At 42.8% G+C, this 22,479-nt stretch overlaps 4 protein-coding genes across 4 annotated transcripts; 2 read left to right on the top strand and 2 right to left on the bottom strand.

The window, feature by feature from the left end:
- The first annotated feature begins 547 nt into the window (after positions 1 to 547).
- On the top strand, positions 548 to 2,044 carry LOC128429158 (CAP-Gly domain-containing linker protein 1-like). The gene has a single exon (XM_053415442.1). The coding sequence runs from the start codon at positions 548 to 550 to the stop codon at positions 2,042 to 2,044; it is 1,497 nt and encodes a 498-aa protein (XP_053271417.1).
- Positions 2,045 to 7,700: 5,656 nt separating this feature from the next.
- Positions 7,701 to 9,756, bottom strand: phax (phosphorylated adaptor for RNA export). The gene has a single exon (XM_053414837.1). The coding sequence runs from the start codon at positions 9,378 to 9,380 to the stop codon at positions 8,127 to 8,129; it is 1,254 nt and encodes a 417-aa protein (XP_053270812.1). The 5' UTR covers positions 9,381 to 9,756; the 3' UTR covers positions 7,701 to 8,126.
- Positions 9,757 to 10,223: 467 nt separating this feature from the next.
- pmpcb (peptidase, mitochondrial processing subunit beta) lies at positions 10,224 to 15,585 on the top strand. Its single transcript, XM_053415101.1, has 13 exons — positions 10,224 to 10,338; positions 10,657 to 10,794; positions 11,291 to 11,377; positions 11,712 to 11,841; positions 12,129 to 12,327; positions 12,457 to 12,536; positions 12,771 to 12,883; positions 13,075 to 13,218; positions 13,676 to 13,836; positions 13,928 to 14,013; positions 14,093 to 14,181; positions 14,717 to 14,792; positions 15,404 to 15,585. The coding sequence occupies exons 1-13, from the start codon at positions 10,261 to 10,263 to the stop codon at positions 15,466 to 15,468; spliced, it is 1,446 nt and encodes a 481-aa protein (XP_053271076.1). The 5' UTR covers positions 10,224 to 10,260; the 3' UTR covers positions 15,469 to 15,585.
- Positions 15,177 to 22,363, bottom strand: dnajc2 (DnaJ (Hsp40) homolog, subfamily C, member 2). Its single transcript, XM_053415100.1, has 16 exons — positions 22,164 to 22,363; positions 20,680 to 20,870; positions 20,490 to 20,565; positions 20,299 to 20,397; positions 19,987 to 20,209; positions 19,820 to 19,885; positions 19,624 to 19,715; positions 19,326 to 19,447; positions 18,184 to 18,333; positions 17,996 to 18,084; positions 17,795 to 17,864; positions 17,479 to 17,660; positions 17,244 to 17,344; positions 16,305 to 16,415; positions 15,791 to 15,939; positions 15,177 to 15,684 (listed from the first exon to the last, which is right to left on the bottom strand). Exons 1-16 carry the CDS (start codon positions 22,216 to 22,218, stop codon positions 15,616 to 15,618), a joined length of 1,845 nt encoding a protein of 614 aa, XP_053271075.1. The 5' UTR covers positions 22,219 to 22,363; the 3' UTR covers positions 15,177 to 15,615.
- Between the last annotated feature and the right edge of the window lie 116 nt (positions 22,364 to 22,479).

The following is a 22,479-nucleotide window of genomic DNA, read 5'->3' as shown; positions in this document are numbered from 1 at the left end:
AATACATACATTTTTGTATGAATTTGAGCATGTTAAAGCCCTCAAAAAGCCAATTCATTTGTCATAATAATAATAATAATAATCATTACAATTTCAATAGGGCCTCCCACTGTCAGTGCTTGGGCCCTAATAATAATCATCACTGATGATATCAAAACTTAAATATTGAAAAAAAGGATTCAACTTATAAACAAACATGAATTTGACTTTAATGTAGGAAAGTGGTGGGACAGATTTGAAGCTCTGAGGCTTGTGATTTGGATCTGAATTGACAGAACAGAGACAGGATTAAAAACATGGCAATGCAGAGCAGGTTGTGACCCAGCATCACATAATTATGTCACATAGTCTAAGTTCTTGGGCATCAGGAAGTTAGATCAAAAGGAGAGTAAAGGTCAGGATCAAAGGAAAGAAATAATTATTTAAAGGGAGCTGGCTTTTGTTTCACAGACAATAAACCAAATAAAGAAAAAAAATGATAGTGTGTGAGCTTGGAATTGAGTCAATCATAAATTCTTTCAGACATTCAACTACCAGTGACGCAATAATGGAGAAACCTTCTGACAAACTACACTCCAAGCAGTCTTCTGCCAAATATGCCATTTGGAAGAGGGATAAGATCGAATCCAAACACGATGAACTAAATGATTGGTGGAAAGAGAGAGATAACGACAAAGCGAAAGTTATAGACACGCTTGAGGGAGAAATTGAGGATCTCCAGAAGAAGCTGGAAGATGGCAGACGAAGGGAGGAGGACCTGGAGAAGAGCCTGAAGGAAAGCCAAAATGAGATCCAAAAAAGTGAGCAGGACAAAGCTGAATTAAGCGTGTCATTATACCAAAAGAGCTTAAAACATGAAGTGACCAGACAGATGTTAGCTGACACCCATACGCAATACGGAGCGGCACTAGCTGAGGTTGAAAGAAGGAGGGATTCAGTGGTCGCACAAATGCAAAGAACGATGGATGAATGCAGGACGATGGCGATCCAAACACAGAATGCATTCACGGACATGAAAAATCAGGCAAAACGACTGGAGCATGTGGTGTTAAACCTCAAAAATGAGCTCGTTCAGATGGAGGAGGGGAAGAAGAGGGTCGTTGAGAACTTCAAAGACGAACTGTCCCAAAAGGACAAAGTTATTGAGAACGAGAAACAGAGGAGGAAGACGGATAAAAAGGAGGCTGTCCTCGATAAATCAGAGCAGGATAAAATAATAACAGAGCAGGGTGAGCGGATCACAGACTTGGAGAAGGAGAAAGAGTCATTGAACCTTCTACTGATCTCTACCTGCAAGAAATGTTCGGTTCTCTCCAACAAAGTTGAGGAGGTAGAAGTTGTAAAAGAGGGAATGAGAGCAGTGGGGTTTGAAATGGCCGCTGTACAGGAAACCAACTTTCTTCTTAAGTCGGGAGTGAATGCAATGAGGAGAAAGATCAAGCGACTGGAGGAGGAAAGACGGACAGAAAAATATCAATTTAAGGAAATGCAAGAAAAGCTGACTGAGACCAAGCAACAAAACGTCACACTGACTGAAAATAAGAGACTTTTAATCAGTAAATTAAAGATGAGCGAGAAGGAGTTGAACAAGAAGCAGGAGGAGACCAGAATCCTAGGGACACGTATGCTGCGTCTCAACGCGGATGTAGAGTCTTGTGCCCAAGTTATCCATGACCCCAGGAAAGTAAAAATCGGGGTACAGAAAATGAAAGAACAATGCCCAAGTTATGATAAAGTGAGGGTGGGTGAAGAAACCAAAGAAGACTACCAGCTTCGCCTCTACTTTCTGAATAAAAAGTTGCATCTCAGTGAAACGCGCCATGAGAGTTCCATAAAGGAGGGGAAACGTTTACAGCATCAGCTGACGGAAGCACAGGACCACGTGCACATGCTGAGGGATCATTTCATCGGATTACTCAAGGAGAAAAAGTTGGAGGTAGAAAATTTGAACAAAGAACTGAAGAACAAAGCAAAACGTCCTCCAGTGACAAAGAGGTCCCCCAACCTGCCCAGTCAGGCCCAAATGCAGCAGACGAGTGCATAGGCTGCCAATCGTCCAGAGAAGCAGAGGCCGTCCCCCTGCTCGGAGGACAATCGGACAAGCAAGAGTCTGCAGTCGTCCACAGACGCTCCGCAGTTATACATCAGGTCCATGATCGCTTGAGGATCAAGCCACCAAATGGTTGTTGATGTAGACAGTTGTCTCCTGGGTAATCTCCAACTGCAGCCACTCCCCCCCTCTCTCTCTCTCTCTCTCTCCACTCTCTCTCTCTCTCTCTGCCCTCTCTATTAACTGTTCATTGTATTGTACCCTCGGCACCAGGGTCTTATTCCTCAATGTGTTTTCCGAGGCTTAAATAAATAATCAATCAATCTCTCTCTCTCTCTCTTTCTTTCTCTCTGTCATGGCGAACTGAGCGTGGAGCTGAGAGCTGTGTGTGAGAGTGAAAGTAAGACTCACTTTACTGAGCTCTATCATTTAGGTGTATGTTTATTTGTTGGTCTTTAGTTGTCTTGTTGTTTTTTTCTGTGGTGGTCCGCGACGACATTGCAGGGGGTCCGCGAAATTCGCTTAGATATTTCAACACATTTCCAGAATACTCTTGAATATTGTGAAAAATATCTAAAATAAGAAAGTTATGTCTAAAATAATATAAAGGTGATGAGGGGAACCTTGAAACCGGCTTGGGGCTAGAAACTGCCAGTAGTCTCCCCCTGTGCATGTGTGTTAAAGGTAGATGTAGAAGAGCAGTTGAGCTAGGTAGAAAAACTCTCAGGAGGTGTTGGAGATGTAGTTTGTATGATGGGAATTTTTATTTTCCCAAAAAGAAGGCCCAAAAGGGCAGAATTAACAATGGAAATATTAAATAAAACAAGAGCGGAAAACAAATACTTTGTAACAAGAACAAATAATTTGCCATAATAGCCAAAACAAGTAATTGTAATAACAGTCAACTATACCACGTTCGCTGGTTGAGAAACAATTTCTTAGGAGAGCTCTAAGACTTAGGCCATTTGTGACATATTCTGCATTACTTGGTCATCTTCCCTCTTCAGTTGTAGCCCCAGTTTATGTTGGTTGTTATTGATCACCAATACTTTAATGTTCTCTCAACATGTCAGCTACATGTTTGTAAATTTATGTCATGAACGTTATATATTGATGTAAATATGGTTCTGAGATGAAGTACCACTACAAACTGCATTTTAATTTTGTTTTCAATTCCTAAGCACTTAAAATCCACCGTTTTTGTTGTTTTTTACACCGATTTTCTAGATTTGTTTGAGGTTTTTAAGTAGATATATCTAGATTTGGTTTTGAGGTTTTTAAATAAAACCAACATGGAAAACCAAATGTTAAAACTTCCTTCTATCCACATGCACGCACGCACACACACGCACACACACACACACACACACACACGTAGGCACGCACGAGCGTAGGCACATCAGTGGGCCGTGGATTACTTTCTAGTCAGAAGGGTGGTCCCTGGGACAAGACCAGTTGAAAACCGAGTCATTTAAAAGGCCGATGGCAGCAGGGATACATTTTAAATCTATTAGTTCTTCATCTTGGCAGATTGTATCTTTGACCAAATAGAATCAACAAAAACCCACTGTACACTTGCTGGTTTGAATCATCAAGGATTGTTCTGGTCCGCTGTAAAATCTCAACATTGCAAAGATGATGAAGGTCTATTGGTTTTGCCATCTGACAATCAGGGTAAGTGATCATATAACTAATATAAGGGGAGAAATAAATGATTGTGTCCATTCCACAATCAGGGGGTTGAAATTACTTTTATAGTTGTACTTGGTGTAATGACGATATTGTCAACTGTGTGTTCAATCAGCTTGTTGTTCACTGTCACTCCTGACCGGACAGATGTGACAGAGAAGAAATCATGAGCATGTCAGTTCCGGATCATGTCATGAGAATAAAACAGCTGTTCTGTGCTTTATATTTATGTGGGTGTGTCCAGGTGCAACTGTGAGGTTTTGTAACCTTATTGTTGCTGCCGCAAAGAATTATGGGGCATCATTTTCTCCCTTCCTTTCTTAAAGGATGGTCCAATGTGACAGGAAGCATTGAAGCTCATTTCCTAATAATTTAGTCTTTAGAGAATTCGAACAGCTCTTATTATGATGGCCGCTGAAATATTTCTGGGTAATTTCACTCAGCCAGGAAGGCTCCTAAGCAAAATGGACTATTCGAAGGCACCTTAAGATTCTAACATGCAGCTCAGTGCTCAGTCTGAACTGTAGTTACGGTTTCCAGCCTTCAGCCTCAACTGACACTGATTCAATAGAAAAATTTAATTTATATTACACGTATTGTACAACAGGTGTAGAGGGTTACTCTGATACTAACCCTAGAACTGTGATACCATTTAGATCACTGCTTTGTGCAATTTGCTTCCTGCTCTCGTCCTCCCTGATTTGGTCTGACAATGAATAGTACGTTCATTACATTCTCAAGCCGTCATTGCCGCTAAGTGACAACTCTGTATTAGACACGTGTGAAATGTTCCAGAGTACAATAACAATAGCTGAAGTGACATCATCCCCAGAGGCCACACACACACTTTATGAACGTGATCCATCGTCCCTTTTCTCCTCCCAGCTGAGTCACCTTCGTTTTTAGTGAAAGTGATGAGTCACCGACTGCTCTCAATGGGGTTCGGATGATGTTATCTAACTCACTTTCACCGCGGTTCATCTGGCTACTTGCAGCAGCCCAGGGCACACAGGACTGGACGCACTGAGCGCCCTCTCCCAGGGATCTGACGTCTAACTGTGGTGACGTTCTTGCCTCTGTCAGCGGCTCCTTGGGTCAGAAAAGGCTGCACCAATCAACTCTGATTGCTCTTAGCGTCTGCTTTTGTGAACATTAGACGGGGAAAAAAGACGTCTGTGACCAGCCTCCTCGAAATTTCCAAATTAGTAACACAAGCTGTTCATCCAGGACCTAAGTCGGTCATTGTGGTCAAAACCTCAAAGAGCAGATGCTCACAGAACCTGAGGTGACAAAGACGTAAGCAATAGACAGATAGTTTGCTGCAGCGACCCCTCCTGCTGATGCCTCCCCTCCTGTCCAAAGATACACAAGTCTTTCAACCAGTGGTCCCGTTTGATCCGATGGAAATAAGAAACAGGGTGTTGTATCCAGGCAACGAGTTTGTTGCCAGGTGACAGATAAAGAAGTCCTGAGACCAGAGACCACGTGTAACAATTCCACATGAATAAGACGAGGCACAGCATCATTTCCCTCCTGCAACTCACACGTCTCTTTGATAATCCTGCTTTGATCGCCCTCGCCATTAAAGCAAACAATGCAGGTCTGTCTGCCATCGTATGTTCTTCTTCATGGCAATGAACCCAGCACGTGTGCAGATGAAGGGATGGCAGTAAAAGTCAACCGCAGGAAGTTGATCCCTACACCTTTCGCGAAACTTTAATCAGCTCTGCCTAGCCGCCGCGTGGAGCTAGGACGTGCACATCCGCCAGCAAACACGCAAACAGCCGTAAGTGGTGGGATTATCAAACGTGTTTCTGCCAGAGCGCTGGGCCTTTCATGTGGCAGCCACGAGCAGAGATAATGATCATTTCCAAGGCGCTTCAGCTGACAAATCAACTGCCACCATTAAAGGCTTTCATTCTCCCGGGAGCTGTGTGAGGCGACTGCAAACTTTAATTTTGATCCAGATGCAGCTGCTTTAGTGTGGGGGGTGGGGGGGGGGGGGGTCATTTGTTTATGTTAAGCACAAGTAAAAACTCTAATTTGTAAAGCAAGTACTGGATGGCAAACTGTATGCCAGTTGTACATGGAACATTAATCATATCCCTTACACTGACAAATGTGTCTGACAATTATCACAGAGAATTTAACCCTCATATAATCATGACCATCGTCTGTTTCTTGAGTTTACTTTATCTCTGTGGAGATTTTTAGCCACTTATGGCACATTGTTTTGGTTGAAAGTCTTTCCATAACCACGTTTTCTGATTAGTCAGACTGCCCGTGTTTTATTTTTCTCGGCAGACGAACTTCTAATGAGCCCACTGTGCGCTCGCTGCCTGGCATTAAACAAGAGACAGGCCGATTCAGCTGCTGCGAGAGGGTGGAAAAAGATGGAGCATGAAGCAGCTCAAGTTTCTCCGAATTTTCGAAGGAGATGGTTGAGATGAAAACTGAGCACAAAGCAGAGCGAGTGTTGGACTTACTCTGCGAAACAATTAGTTGATAATTAGATTAGATTATCCAAAGCACATTATTTGATTCATTCATTAGATTCATTCATTGATTCAATTGTATATTTATTCTCAATCAATCAAATTGTATTTGTGCAGCCTATATTCACAAATCACAATTTGTCTCATAGGGCAACATCCCCAGTCAGTCACCCTCAACAAGTCCATAGTTAATAATTAAATTCTAAACTTGCATAACCTACCTTATTTATTTTAGTCAGTTGGCAGCAACAATAATCTGCAGTCAGTAACACAATTCAACATAAATAAGATATATAGTTACCAATAATATATGAAAAATTATTTATAACCTCAAACATTTTTTTGTTAAGTGAAATTCCATTGGAAACCCATAGTAGTTTATTAAACTTATAAAACATTTACAGAATTAACTCAGCTAAAACAACAATCTCTTTGAATTTTGTCTTAATTTTTCCTAATAATTACCCTCAAATTACACGGTTAATGCCAGTAAACTTTAGACAAATGATAAGTGGAAATATACAGGCAATATACATGGACTAAAGCTTTATGAATCATTCTGCCTGATGTATAGATGGCTGACAAATCATTTTTTTAGTTTGTGTCGTGGCATAAACTCAGCACCATAACGGCATTATCTTGAATAACCGCTTCTGAAAAGTTTGTACTGTTGCCGCCGCCACAATCAGACCTTTGCTGCCATCCATGTGCTGCGTGCTGTAAATGCACGACGGAAAGATGGAGACAACAGGACTGTACAGATGTTGATCCGTGTGACCAGAAACCACACTCCACTGTAGTACCTGAGGCCTTTTATCATAGTAGATGTGTGAAAGATGTGGATGGGCAGATAAGTAAGTCCAGGCACTAGTTGAATAAGGATTCCACATATCTGTGAAGTGCATGAGGGTTTTTGAGGCCGTTATTACATGCACACCAATTTGTCTCTTTAGCCATGACTTTTGTTTTGCAGCTTCTCTTTCCAGAATCAATGCTGCACTTATGATCCATTAACATAGTCAACAGTCTTCATGACACTTGCTGCTTGGTCTGTGGATTATGCAGTGAGCCGGACGTCCTGTCTAGTACCTGATATATCTGCTGTCACTAGCGATGCCATGTATTGTGCGGCTAGCTACTTTATAACCACTCAAGTTGATATCATTAATTTTCAAGTGCAGTCTAAGTGTTAAGTGCTGCTATATATATATAGATACTTAATTCCATCATCCTAGTCCAGTCTTTTTAAGTGCATATGTATTATTCAACCAGCTTTTTGTTTGTGCTTTTATTTCCTTTGTGTAATCAATACTTTTATCTTGTCCTGGACCTTGTGGGAAAGAGTGCGTCTGCCATCTAGTGGACAAACCTCTGCACTACTATAGCAGTTCAAGTTCTCTCACTCCAGTATTCAGATACTTTATTAAATAATTGAATTGAAACACCGATAACGAAAGAAGGCAAACTGTTTTTTTTATAATATACCCAGTCAACTTTATTTATAATCCAGATAGTTAAACCAACAAACAAACTTATCAACTCAAGACCTCATTATCTCATAATGAAAATTAGAGTAAAAAGAAATTATATTAAGAAATCAACAACATACACAGTATCCTGCAACCACTTGATGATCCAGAATCTGATTTAAAGGCAAACAACATTTGAAACACAAATCAAACTAACTTAAGTTTTACTCTGTTAACATGAGCTGAAATGTAGAAATCCATGCAGTTCCAAACGAGACTTTAACTCCCACTTCTGTGCTAAGGTAAGAAAAGGGACACGTGTGATTCTGTAATCTTCCTTTAGTGCTTTCAGTGTTTGATTTGAATTTTTGGATCCAAGTCGTCCTTTTCTAGACCTTATAGAGTTCAAACAGCAGGAGGCCTTCAGAAGACCTCCAGGTCTGCGGAGTTGTACACCACCGCCGTCTCCTCGATCCCCAGAGCAGCTTCTCCCTCACCCTCCTCTTCCTCTTCCTCACCCTCCACCTCCTCTGCAGCCTCCTCCAGTGACTCCAAGGCCTCGTTGGTGTCACTGGCGAAAGTCTCCCTGGAGCCGTCGTCATGCTCCTGCAGGTTCAGCGTCCCGATGGCCTGCTTCATCTTTTTGGCCACCATGTACCTCCTCCTCTTCTGAGCAGCTTTCTTGCTCTTGGTGTCCTTCTGGTTCTCATCGATGAATATCTTCCTGATCTGGGCCTTGGTGATGCTGGGCGTGTTCTTCAGCAGGTTGAGATACACCCCGCCGGGTGTCCTTCGCCGGGTGCCGTCCATGGTGTACACCCCTCCTCTCTCCTCCAGTGTGGCCGTCTCTCCGAGCAGCTCGATGGCTTTTTTCACCCCCACGACATCAACGATACGCTCTATCAGGTCCGTTTTGGGCTCTTGCAGCCTGTATGCTATCTCATTTGCCACTTTCTCTTCAGGGTCATCCTCTGTGATCTCATACCTGCCCTTGATGTCCATCTCGGCTCTGGGGCCCAGTCTGTCTTTAGCTGACCTCTTCCTCTTGCCATCTTCTCCCGACCTGTCCTCGGACCCCCGGCCCTTCATGTACTCGTCCAGCTGGGTGTCCAGCATGCTCACCTCTCCACCGTCCTGTGCCTGCATCTCCTTCTCCCTCTCCTTCTCCATCAGCTTACGAGCCAGGACGAAGTTATAGGTCTCCACATTCCTGCTGGACATGCTGACGTCACCCTCCATGCCAAATATACCCAGCTCTGCGGTGATGGCGTCCTGGCACTGCTCCTGGACCACGGGTCCCCAGATGTTGTTCACCTTGCGGCCTCCTGACTCGCTGGGGGCGGGCAGGTGCGTCGGCGCAGGTCGGACGGTGGCGGAGGCAGGAGGCTGAGGAGCGTTGTTCACTTTCTGACGCTTCTTGCGCCAAACAGACGCCTCCTCATCCGACGAGGCCTGGTCACTGTCGCTGGACTCCGCCGTCTTCCCGTCGCTGCGGTAGGCGGCGGCAGGGGGCTGGGCAGCGGCTCTGTTCTGGAAGGACTGGCCGCTGAAAGCTGGAGGAACCCGGGGTCGAGTCAGTGGTGCTGCTGCCGTGGCCCACATGTCTGTGTCCGAGCCGGACCCGGAGATCTCGCCATCTTCCAGATCACCGGCCATTGCATCCCCACCATCCGCCATTTCTGGTCCGGAAGTCACAGCAAAGACAAGGACCTGACTGTTGTTTTAATGCATCAGCTGCAGTCAAGGCCGCTTGTTAGCAACAACAGCTAACTGCACTGTCCACTACCAGCTAAACTCAGAAGTTAATATTCAACCTGGTGGAGACTCACACGAGACTGGGTTCAACAGGATACACCGTCAGAAGAGGAACACAGCAGCTGATTCTCTGTCCGCTTGTAATTCAGTCTCTGCCCTTCAGAGAACTGTGCGGAGATCAGATTCACGATCTACATGCAAACTTGAGAGACTCATTCAAGACATTTCGCGCTAAGCTAAAGCCCCGCTTCCGCCTTACAAGCGTCACACCCTTTCAAAATAAACGTGACCCAGGAAGAAGAACAATGATTACAAAACATATTCTCGGAACTGCAAACTTAACCATCAACAAAGAATTCAAATATATTCAATCTAACTAAGACAAATAATGTTTTATTCATCATATCGTAGAAACATAGAACATTTCACTGAAATTTTGAGTCACTCGGAAATTTATTTTCATTGTGACGCACTTTTTAGGACAATTTAATAATTTTTCACTATCACAATATCAGTTGAAAATAAACTTTATATACATTGCGTCGTGTTTGAAGTTAGCACCAATATCTTGTCTTTTTGTAACCTGTAGTTATAAGAATATAATATATATATATATACCTTATATATAAGGTTGATACTTGATATACGTCATGTTTAAACATCAAGTTTTGTTTACATTACTATTTTTGATTGACTTTTATATATTTGTTCATCTTAGAAAATGTTTATTGATCATCTCGACATTTCCGGCGGAAATTGCTTCAATGAAAACCGCACACGCGCAGTCTGACAGATAAACAACATGGCGGCGTCCGTGCAGCGTTTCACGTCTTCTGGGAGGATTCTCCTCCAAAGACTGAAGACAAACTCTCTGAACCGGGTAAGAGGAGCGTGTCACCGGCTGTGTTTGTGTTATTTTCTCGCTGTGTGGTTTATCGACGGGTGTCGTTGTAAAGTCTCAAGGAGGAGACGCTCTCGACGTGGTCCGTCAGGTCGAGTGTTTGCTAACGTGTCTGCTAACTTTAGCTAACAGCTGTGACATGCCCGGCGTTTCCAAGATGGACTCTTAAAGATAGTAGAGTTTAAGTTTGGCTTGTGTGCTTCTGTCAAACCCATCGTAACATGGTTGCATCAGCTGTTACGTCAGTGTCTAAAAAGTGAAGCGTCATCCTGACTGTTGCTGGATTTGCCCCTGCAGCTCTCAGCCGGATCACACAGACTGTTGGCCACACAGGCTGCCCAGCAGGTGGCGCTAAATGTCCCTGAAACCAAGGTGAGCACGCTGGAGAACGGGCTGCGGGTCGCCTCGGAGGACGCGGGACTCACCACATGCACAGTAAGTTCCACGTTTCCTCTCACACCAGAAGATACACATAATGTTTATCAGCAATAAAGAATAAACCAGGGAGCTGCTATGCTTCTGGTTTAACATAACATACTGTGATCACTGTAATCTTAGGCAACATGTTAGGTAGAACTGAAACAGCACTGTAGTACAATTCCCAGTTTGAAACTCTGGGAAACTACAAAGCTTTGTGGGCGCTAAAATCAAAGTGAGGTTGCTTAATTTATTAATCATAAATCTAATCAACATAACTATTTGCATTAAATCAGCAGCATTTCTACTTGGATAAACTTGTGCACAGTTTTTCAGAATACTTGATAGCAGATAGATTCAGGTCTCTCCAAGCATCTACACACTGAGGGATTATTTCAGTTCCCAAACATTTACTTCCATCATTACAGAAGTTGAGCTCACTTCATGTTTATTGTGGAAGTTGTGGTACTAGGCAGTTTCCAGTGTGTGGATATAATTCACTGACTTCTTCCAGGTGGGCCTCTGGATAGACGCCGGCAGTCGCTATGAGAACCAGAGGAATAATGGCACAGCACATTTCCTGGAACATATGGCGTTTAAGGTGAGATGGGAGCAGTGCAGAAATGTTGTTACTACTGTGAACTAGATTCAGTGGTTTGTATTTAATTGGTTTTTATTTAAATTATATGCCACAATTATAAAGAAAACAGGTTATTGTATTTACAAAGAGCTATTGAGTTCCTGTTTGTAGATACTAGGATGCTACTGCTAGATCTGAACAGGGCATAGGTGCAGTGACATTGTTTTGGTTGTCAAAATCCAAAAGGAACTACTTAAATCTAATATTGGTGCCTCTGAAAATGAAATAATGTGCCTTGTCTTTAATATTTCAAGTATTTTAAGAGTTTTGTTCATTGCGTATATGTGTATGTCAGGGCACAAGGAAAAGGTCTCAGTTGGATCTAGAGCTGGAGATCGAGAACATGGGGGCTCACCTGAACGCCTACACGTCCCGGGAGCAGACTGTGTACTACGCCAAAGCTTTCTCCAAGGATCTTCCCCGAGGTACGATACAGCAGGGCACAGAACCTCAATGTCAGAGAGACACTAAGGCCTCACTGAGATGTCTAAGTAGTGGTGAAGAGAGAAACATCCATATCTGTTTTCAAAGAATAGCATATTAGTCTGATGGATTCACAATACAAGGATGTTCAATAAAATAAATTATATTACCTTTTTACAGCATAGTAAACTAACACCCTGAATGTACTGGACATCCTGGACAGATTTGTTATTCATATGTAAAAAATACATAAATCCAGTTACATTTTTTCCTGTTTCCTTCTTTCAAGCTGTGGAGATTCTGGCTGACATCATCCAGAACAGTACGCTGGGCGAAGCAGAGATTGAGAGGGAGCGAGGGGTCATCCTCCGAGAGATGCAGGAAGTAGAGACCAACCTGCAGGAAGTGGTCTTCGACTACCTGCACGCCACAGCCTATCAGACCACAGCTCTGGGCAGGACAATTCTGGGCCCCTCTGAGAACATCAAGTGAGTTCCGACCCTTCATTTGGAATAATCTGCTGCTGAGCACAGGCTAACATGCGTTGTTGTGTACACACAAAACAAATTACAGTTCTTTCCTGCTTTGAGTCAGTTGTATATTTGTATGTGATGCAGGACCATCAACAGAGGAGACCTGGTGGAGTACATCACCACTCACTACAAAGGCCCCAGAATAGTGCTTGCTGCTGCCGGAGGTCAGAGCTCTTTCTCTCCTCGTTTTGCATTCAAATGGGCTAAAAATGTTTGTTTGGTATGAGACTATTAAACAATAAGAATGTATATAAATGGCGGAGACAGAGACCTGGGTCTTAGGATGAATAAATTACCATTACAGCTGATTCTTCTTGAAATCTCGGTAAACCAGTCATGATTTAATACTCCAGAGAATTGTAACCCCAGGGTTGTTCTGACCGTGTGTATTTGTTCAGGTGTTTCACATGATGAGCTCATCGATTTGGCCAAATATCACTTTGGAAAACTTCCTGGTCTATATCAAGGTGATGCTCCGCCAGTTCCTCCCTGCCTCTTCACAGGAAGTGAGGTAAGGTTAAGTCTTCATGCTCATTGTTCCAGGCTTCGGGGTTCTTTTTTCAAATGTATTATTTACTTTGATTGTTGCACATTTAAAGAAAACAAGACAAAATCATTAATAGATAACGTGATGATTGCTTTGGAAGGCAAAGTCTTGAATTTATTTAGGTGAAGAATCAGTGTGTCCTATTGTTGTTTCAGATCCGTGTGCGTGATGACAAGATGCCCCTGGCTCATATTGCCATCGCTGTGGAGGCAGTGGGCTGGTCTCACCCTGACACCATCCCCCTCATGGTGGCAAACACACTAATCGGAAACTGGGACCGCTCTTTCGGTGGCGGAGTGGTGAGTACCTTAGTTTGAACAGAAAGACCAAATCATTGAAACCTGCCAGCCATGCGATCTGGTAATGGTATCCGTCCTGAGAGATCTGATCACCAGTGGTCAGTGATAAGTGTTCTGTGTTCACAAACTTAGCAATGGTGTCTCCTGAACCACCTTTGATCCGACCTTACTACCCTGCGCTATAGGCAAATACACACTCGATCATTTGTGTTCACAAAAAACAAACTATGTTTTTGACCCTATTTCTAAGTGTTTTGGTGCGTGTCGGCACAAGCGAGGTGGGTTAATCTAATTCTGCCCATTATCTGTTGTGTTCAATTGTACCAGGATTGAACATGAGCTATTTCACAGTACTGCTGAATTAGTTTATTTCATACTTTACTGTAAAATGCACAGATCCTGCTTCAATGTTCTCACGAACACTGAACCTTGTTTTTTTTGTTCTGTGTGAATCCAGAATCTGTCCAGTAAACTGGCTCAGATGGCCTGTCAGGGAAACCTGTGCCACAGTTTCCAGTCCTTCAACACTTGCTACACAGACACAGGCCTGTGGGGGCTCTACATGGTGTGTGAGCCCGGCACCATCAACGACATGATGCACTTCACTCAGATGGAATGGTAAGAACAAACGCAGTTGAAAGGGTTGAAACCACAGATGCTGTTCTCTAAATGTAAACGAAATAAGAGTTGTCGGTTTGCTTCCTGTCAGGATGTCTCTTTGCACGAGCGTGACGGAGAGCGAGGTGGCTCGGGCGAAGAATCTGCTCAAGACCAACATGCTGCTGCATCTCGATGGTAAGACGCGGTCAGAGAGTCGGTGTTGGTAAGAGAACTGTAGCGTCACATGGGTTTGAATATCACACTATCTCTCCAGGATCCACCCCTATCTGTGAGGACATCGGCAGACAGATGTTGTGCTACAGCCGCAGGATGCCTCTGCATGAGCTGGAGGCCAGAATTGATGTGAGTGGAAACTGTTTTATTGATTGTTAGGTTAAAAATCGAATCAGACACTAGGGAAGAACATGTTTTCTCCGATTCGATTCCAAAGCTTTTCAATTACTTCTTTTATTGTATGAAAACATTTAAGACATCAGTTAAATTTAGTCACCATAGGAGTAATTGTCACACCTGATACTTTCAAGGAGAAAGTAAATATTGATGAATTTGTTGAGGCTAATAGTTTTGCCAGAACAGTTAAGTCCAACAAATAAAACCATCACAATGTTTCTAGGTTAGTTAAAGGGCCCATATTGTGTCAAATACATTTTCTGGGCTTTTACTATCCGTAATTACTTGAAGTGGGTCAGTATTACTGTTCGAGACCAGCGGTTATGCTTCATTTCTTCTGACGTGCCGCGTCAGTGTTCTCAGTACTGTATAACTGAAATTCATACCAACATCCTGTTTCAGTGGTAAATAATCCTTGACCTTTTAAAAAGGAGTTGTGGGAAATGGTTGCAGTGTCTTACTCTATTTATTTGTCACTTCTCAATAGTCCATTGATGCTGACACCGTAAAGGACGTGTGCACCAAATACATCTTCAACAAGGCTCCTGCTATTGCCGCAGTTGGTATGTGGCAAATTTTGTATCGTTTCATGCAAATTGACACATTGTAGAGGCCGACTGTTCCTGAGGTCATGGAGGTTTGAGGTGCTTTGTATAACAGCTTAAATGTTCTGTGCTGGCAATGTCTAGCCTACGACTATACTTGATTTTTTTTAAATCCCACTCATCAACAAAGAATAGGGTCATCCATGTCTCTGGGACAAGATGGTGAGCTTTAGGTGTTATCCAGGTTCTGTTAACTGTCTCCAACAGTTGCATTTTTTTCTGCCACCCAAGCAGAGAGATATACACTGGTCTTAAATCAATGCCTGGAGCTTAGCATCATTAAAAAGTGACCTGATCACCTAGACTCACATTATAATAATGAACAGTACCCGTGGTTTTAAGTTGGATTAAGATGTAAACATTTGTTTATTGTGACTTAAGCTTCATTATTCTTTCAGTACTAAGGGGTTAAATAAACAGGTTTCTAACACTTAAGGCTCCTCGGTAGGTTAAATTTGAACCATCTGATTATTTGACCACTTGTTACCTGTAACTGTGTGTACAATGTTACTATTGGTAGAGCTGATGCCAGAGCTACAGAAATAAAACCACATTTGTTTCTGTCTCAGGTCCCATTGAACAGCTTCCAGACTACAACCAGATCCGCAGTGGAATGTACTGGATGAGAACCTGATCACCTTTTTAACTGTACAGCATAAACATATAAAGAGAAACCGTATTTAAGTCTTGTCTTTTTCGTCCTTTAATTTTTTATTATAAAATAAAGACCAACACAATAATGTTAAAATAACACGGATACTATTGTCTTTTGTGGTTCTTGTCATTTTTTGCTCTTGGGTGCCACTTGTTCCTGAGCAGCTCTCTTGGCTTTAACCATCTCCACCAGTTCCTGTGAGAGAAACAGGGGAAATAGATTAGAACCGTGAATTTGTATTTTACAGACATGTTACTTTAATCTAACCTCATACACATGATAAGTTAAGAGACCATCTTACCTTGTACCGCTTCATACAGTCTTTCTTGTTCCGTCCTGGGACAACGGCAGCGATTTTCTCCCACCTCTCGGCTGTGGTGACTGGGTATGTCTTCAGGGCCTGTTCCAGAAGCTTCTGCTCATCTGTGGTCCAGGGTGCAGCGCTACCGCCTGAGAGGAACAAACGGGAGACATGGGTTTGTCTGGTAGAAATGATCAGCGTCAACAAACTACAGCAACTTGACTGTTGAAGTAGCACTGATAAGCTCCTTCATTGCTACAAACTGTTCTGTGAAAACACTGGTTTCACAGTAAAGGTGACAAAATGATACATTCCTTGTACAGCACAAGTACTATATTTGTTTTACTTAATGTACAGCTTTCACTGCAAATAGAAAGCAAATGAATGATTCTACTTGGTGGCACACTCCCAACGTACTGGAAATTTTGGGTCACTTTCCTCTCCACTTGTGAAACTGGTTTCAGTCCGTTTATCGTATGTTGCAGACACTAAGCAGCTGTATAGATGTACTCACCTTCAAATCTCTCTGAGGGCACAGCGTTGTCTATGGTGGGCGCCACAAACGAGTGTTCCTTCTTGAACTTCTCAAAGGCTTTTTTGTTGATGTCATCTTTCTGTATCGGATCTGAAGAGAGGACATGTACACTTTGAGCTCATGGAATTCATTTGCATGGTTACCTGATGATGACGGCAGGAGTCTTTGACACTGATGTATTATGAATATTTAAGATGAAATCACAAAGGCAGCTGAATTTCTCTTCTGTACGAATTACTCTTTCATTTACCTACTCTTCTGTATATACACCAGTGATCTCCAGCATGTGTCATCTTAAAATACACATTATCTTTTTTTAAGAATAATCAAAGATAATATTTTTAAGTCAAAACTATGTCAATGTAACCTTATGACTTAGTTTATTATGCCAAACTTACAAGACTGTTTTTAAAAAACGCTTCACTATACTATAATATTTTTATACATTACTATACTAGGGCATTATAACCCTACTGTACTATGACATTTTTATACTTTATTTGTAGCTGAAGGTAGATTTGTTTTGCAGCACAAAAAGTGCTAAAATGCTGCGCTATCCACAGTAAATTGGATAAGGCCAAGTGAACAATTGCAGCTGGAACAAAACTATTTCTGCAGCGGTTTGTTTTACCCCTGGGAAATTCCCCATGCAGAGGATGTGAGTCATCATTCATAATGGAGCTGTCTGATGTACAGGGACTCCTGGCTCATCTGAGGCCTGCCAACTTACTGCACTATGACGTTTTAAATTCCTTAATATATTATGGCCTTTTTTAACACCTTACTCTACTAATACATTTGTATGCCCTTCTGTACCATGAGCTCAGCATAAATAACTTGCACTTTGCTTTAGCTTCTTAAAGCCTATTGACAGGTCTTAATTAGCATTAATGGTCTACTGTCAGTTGTGAAGCTCACCGAGTCGTTGCATATTCTTGGCTTTGTTAATGACATCTTTGGCCGTCCTCTTCATGCCGCTGGTGGAGTGCAAGTTCATATTATTGGCAATAACTTCCCATCTGGAAGGAGGAGGAAAGATACAGAGTTAATTTTCTTTGTCAGCATACATTTGGAATACATGGCAAACCAGGGCTGCATTATTATCCCGAGTCTTCTATTCTGCCATTCATAACTCGCCGCTCTGTCGGTTTACCTGGCGTTGGTTCCAGCAGGGAACAGATTGACAGACTTAATGAGCAGCTGGAGGTCTTCCTGGTTCCAGCCCTTCTCTGAGCTGCCTCCTCCGCCGCTGGCCTGGTCCGCACTGCGAGCTGTCTGTCTCGCCTGAACCTCAGCCTCCTTCTCCCTCTGCAGTTGGTTGTTCACCTCCTGCACCTGAAAAAAGACACGCAACATGTTTTTAAACTTGAGTGCACTTAATACCTTGGTAGACATCCACATGAAGGTGGTGATTATTCCTCTATCAGCTGTTAAATAACTTAAACAAACATTTAATGTTTTTTTTTTACCTGCTTCTCCACAGCTGCCTTGCCGTCTTCTTTTGTGGCTGAGGCCAGGATTTCATTCAGGGACTGAAGACTGCAAACACACAAGCATCATAACATAAAAGATCATCTCAGATTCAAGATGCATTGGGGCCCCAGTGTGCTCAAATGAGTCCACTATTTTAAAAGCATTTAAATTCCTCCAATTGATGTAGGTGACAATACCTCATCAGCTCCAGCCTATCACAGAGTTTCTCCACTTCTTCCATCATCTTCACACTGTCAGACTCATCGTCAGCAAAGTAATTCCAGGTCTGTGAGTGAGGAAAGACATGGAGACAGTTGACAATAGAGTCAATAAGACTAGATTGCACGACTCTTCTGATTTGAGACTTGAAACCACGAAAATTCACCTTGCAGGTCGTCCTGAGTTTCTGTCTCTCCTTCTTAATGGCCTTTTTCTGGATCTCCTTCTCTTTTTTCGCCAGCTGGGCCACCTGCTTGGCCTCCTCTTCCGCCTTCTCCTTTGCCAAACGAGCTGTCTCCAGCTCCGCCTGCCGGGCCTGTCGGGTTCACAGAGAGACACACCGATGAGCAAATGACATCATTTTCAAACCAAACTTAAAACATCCATCAGGAAGTAAATACTAGTCAGAGTCAAACTATTTCCTTGTCTTAGAGGATGTCTAGCAATATTTTATATTTATTAAAAGTTTAAAAAGTGTGTATAATATAATAGTAAAATACTGATGATCGTCCTGCCATGGACACCTTGCTTAATGATCTGCGTATATTGAGGTGTTTTCAGACATGAACTCCGGAGTTTGTCTTTCACATATGAATAATGCAGCAGGAGTTTTTTCAGTAAGACAAATTCACAGCAACAGGAAAATCTCTGGCTTGTTCCAGTGAAGAGCGGAGAAGCTGGCGGCGAAAAGTTTTAAGTGTCATCATCTTGCCCACAAGTGAATTCTACGGAGGATCTCCTGCTGTGACCTCACCCTGACTGACTGACATTTTCGAGGCTGAAGAAACTCTAGAGAAAGTCCAGGGCCTCTCACATACACATCTCCGGATTTGAGTGCATGTCTGTAAGCAGCTTAAAAGAAAATTCTGCTCTGTGCCTTTGGAGTCGTCTAAGCTTGGCAGCCACTTCTAGTGAACGTAGCCAGAGAACTTAACCATTTCCATTTATAGACAGACGCTGGAGGGTTTCTCCTGAGGCCTGTTTCATAACAGCAGATGCATCTTGTGAACAACAAACTTAAAAATGTTAAAATGTTTTTCAATCTGGTTTCATTGACATTTGCTTCTGACACCTTTTATTTCCGTTGATGGCTTTCGACTCTGGGTTCACATTACCTTTCCAGCACATATCACTTTGAAAGATGGACAAAATCAATACAATGACTGGTGTATCCCAGAGTTAAAATAAAGGTTGCATGAATGAGGGGCTTTATTTTTTTCAACATAAGCCTGAAAAGCACAAATGATGCTTTTAGATGCACCCACTAAAGTCAATGCGTGTGCAGTGATGTAAAGAATGAAGACTTACTCGGTCCTTCTCCTCCTGCTCTCTTTTCTTGGCATCAGATTTCGCCTTCTTCTCAGATTCCTTCCGGGCTTTTTCGTCGTCTTTGAATTTCTTTATTCTAGGGTCCAAGCTGTAGGCAGTATCTGCAGAGAAGCAATAACACGGATCAATATCACTGATTTTGAGCCGTGAAAATTAAAGACCATTTCTATATTGGTTGAGTTATTTGGGCCTTGTGCAGCTTTGTGATATTTTAGCTGTTAAGTTACATTGTGCATTATGAAATCTCTGAGTGTGTGCCGGCTCTGAGGGACTGTACCAACTAGTGTTCGTAATCTGTTCATCTCCTCCTTCTTCCTCTGAGCTCTGGCACCTCGATTCTGCTTTTCAATCCACCTCCTCTCATCTCGACTGCAGCACAAAACAGAAACATGTCAGTCAGACAAGAGAAGTTAAGACACACAACCTCATATTTGGCTCAGTTGCTTGGATGGCTGTGATGAACGCTAGCTCACCATTCAGCCTTTTCCTTCTCCTCTTCATCCAAGTATGAAAATTCTCTCCACGAGTCAAAGTTGTACCTTTAATAGTAGAAAATAAGAGATTGTGAGTTGGTTGTTTTTACCCCCTTACATCGGAAATCAGCATCTTGCTGAATAGTGACCCAAAAAACACCACTTACCAAAAAGTGTAAAAATTATCCACATCTTCAAAAGACGACTCCATGGTTCCGATTTTGGGAACGTGCTTTTTGGAAGACCATCTAGCGTTCCTCTCAAAAATGGGAGCATACGCTTCAAAAAAGTTGTCTTTGCCTTCATTCTTTGAAGGCACCGCGTTGTCAAAGGTCGGATCTACACTGTCGAAAGCTCTTCTCTTCACAGGATCTGACAGGATTTCTATAGCTGAGGTTCAGACATTGACAAAGAGCAGGATGAGTTTAAGAGCCCAAAAATAATGTAAGTGTTGGTATCATATAGCAGCAGTTACATACCTTTAGTTATACAGGTAAAGTAGTCGTTGTCTCCTTCTACAATCTGCTCCCCGGCAGCTTTCCTTTTGTCAGGATGATGCTTCAACACAATGGATTTATCTGTCGAGAAACAGCAGATCGTGGCTTTAATTATTTCTAATCACCAACTACAGATACAACTACATACGAGCAGGAGGAGGAAGGGTACTCACGAGCAGCTCTGATCTGTTTCTGTGTGGCTTTGTACCTCAAGTGTGGGATGCCGAGGACACTATAATGATCCTGATTCTGACAAGCCGGAGACAAGACAAAGAGGTTCAATGACTCCTTGCGTGAATTCATTATATATGGACAGTTTATGAATGAAACATAATTACATGTTAGTTGTTACTGGACCAATACCTTCCAGTCTTTGGGGTCGAGAGTTCGGAGCATGGGGTACTCCTCCAGTTGAAACTCCTCATCCTCTGACTCCTCAGATGACACCTCCTCTTCCTCCAGCTCCTGGAAGGAGGCCGACGTAGTCCTGCTCCTCCTCTTCAGGAAGGCCTCCAGCCACCGCCCCACAGGTTCCACCTGGACCTGCACAGAGGCTGAGGAGAGAGAGGAGGTGAAATAAAAGCACAAAAAAAAAAACATACAGACAGCTCCTGGTCACATTTAGACAGGCATGTATGAGACAGGAGTGATATGAGCTGAGTGGGGTGTTTCACACCTGTCATTGCTCTATGGTGGGTAATGATGTGATGAAGACACTGTCACTGTCTAAGATAGATCTAATAAATCTGTCATTTCTGTTGAGCAGCTTCTGATGGTTGATCAGTTTAGAAGCAGTACGTTATATTTTGTGTGTGTGTGGTCCAGGTACAACTCAAGTTGTGGGAACCTATATCATTCTGTTCACACAGTCAGATTATTGGGTCTTGTCCCCCTTATGGGGACATAATGTAAATCATTGCATTTTTAGGGTGAAGACATGGTTATGCTGAGTATAGTAACTAGATATTATGGGTTAGGTAAGATTACGTCTTGGAGAAAATCAATGCAAGTCATGGAGATGCAACTCTGTGTGTGCACCAACTGCAAATGTGGCCTTGGGTTGGGGTTGCAGTCTCTATTTTGATCATTACGACGCTAGAGTATATGTGTGTGTGTGTGTGTGTGTGTATGTGTGTGTTTCCTTCTAAAAGCAAGCCAGTGATATCTGTGATGACGTAATGCAATAAAATCTATGAAACAGCAATACAACAACAATACACTACAGGTGCAGCCTGTTGAACTCGCCGTACTTTACTATGTTACCTGACAATATTACAGATCAGGTTTAACCGCAAGAGCATTTTTCATCAAATCAAGATGAGGGATGGATCAGTATACTGCTGAGACTCCAGGACACACGTATGCAGTGTTGGAACATTTGGATACGAACTGAAACTGAGTCAAATATCCAGATCTAAACTGAACCATGAATCTTTACACCTCGTGTGACGCTAACACAGTAGATTCAGGAGCCATGATGACAGTCATGCTCTATGGAATTTAACATCCTTTTACATGAACTTGCTGCCTGTGGTCACAACCCCCTCAGTTCCCTTGGAGGTGTACTCGGTAACATTTTAACAGGTCTGACTGTTATAGGTTACAACAGGTAACTTCACATGTTATGTAACTAGCTAACAGGCGCAGTCCACCTGTGAGAGTTCGGCTAATAACAGCAGCTAATGACCAGGACATGACACGTTCACACAGAATGACACAGACTAAATTAGCTTGCTAGCACTGACAACATTAGCTCGGTCCTTGATGTGTGCGTTTTAGCTGCATGCTAACGCCTACAACGCTGCTGGTTTAGCTAGCTCTCTTCCTGTGGCCTCCTTCTTTCTTACCGGCAGCGGTTGCGAACACAAACGTCTCATCACTGTCCAGCGCTTCGAGCAGCATCTTGGAAACAAATTACTCGAACAGTCGACCGCTGAAATGTGGAAGCTTCCTAAAGTGCAGGGGTTTGATGGCCGCTCATTGACAAACCACATGGGCCTCCACTCACAAGTGCCTGACCGGGAACGAGCTCCGCTGTCACACCGCCGAACGGTCCGTGTTGGGACTGTGGTTCCTCTCCACTCAGGTTCCGCAATTGGCGTTTTCCTTCACCCGTGTCTACTGGACACTCTGACATATTAATATAATTATTTTATAACATCT

Source organism: Pleuronectes platessa, chromosome 22 (assembly GCF_947347685.1).
Source record: "Pleuronectes platessa chromosome 22, fPlePla1.1, whole genome shotgun sequence".
Taxonomy (NCBI): domain Eukaryota; kingdom Metazoa; phylum Chordata; class Actinopteri; order Pleuronectiformes; family Pleuronectidae; genus Pleuronectes; species Pleuronectes platessa.
The sequence above is the reverse complement of the archived record's forward strand: the minus strand, read 5'-3'. Positions and strand labels throughout refer to the sequence as shown.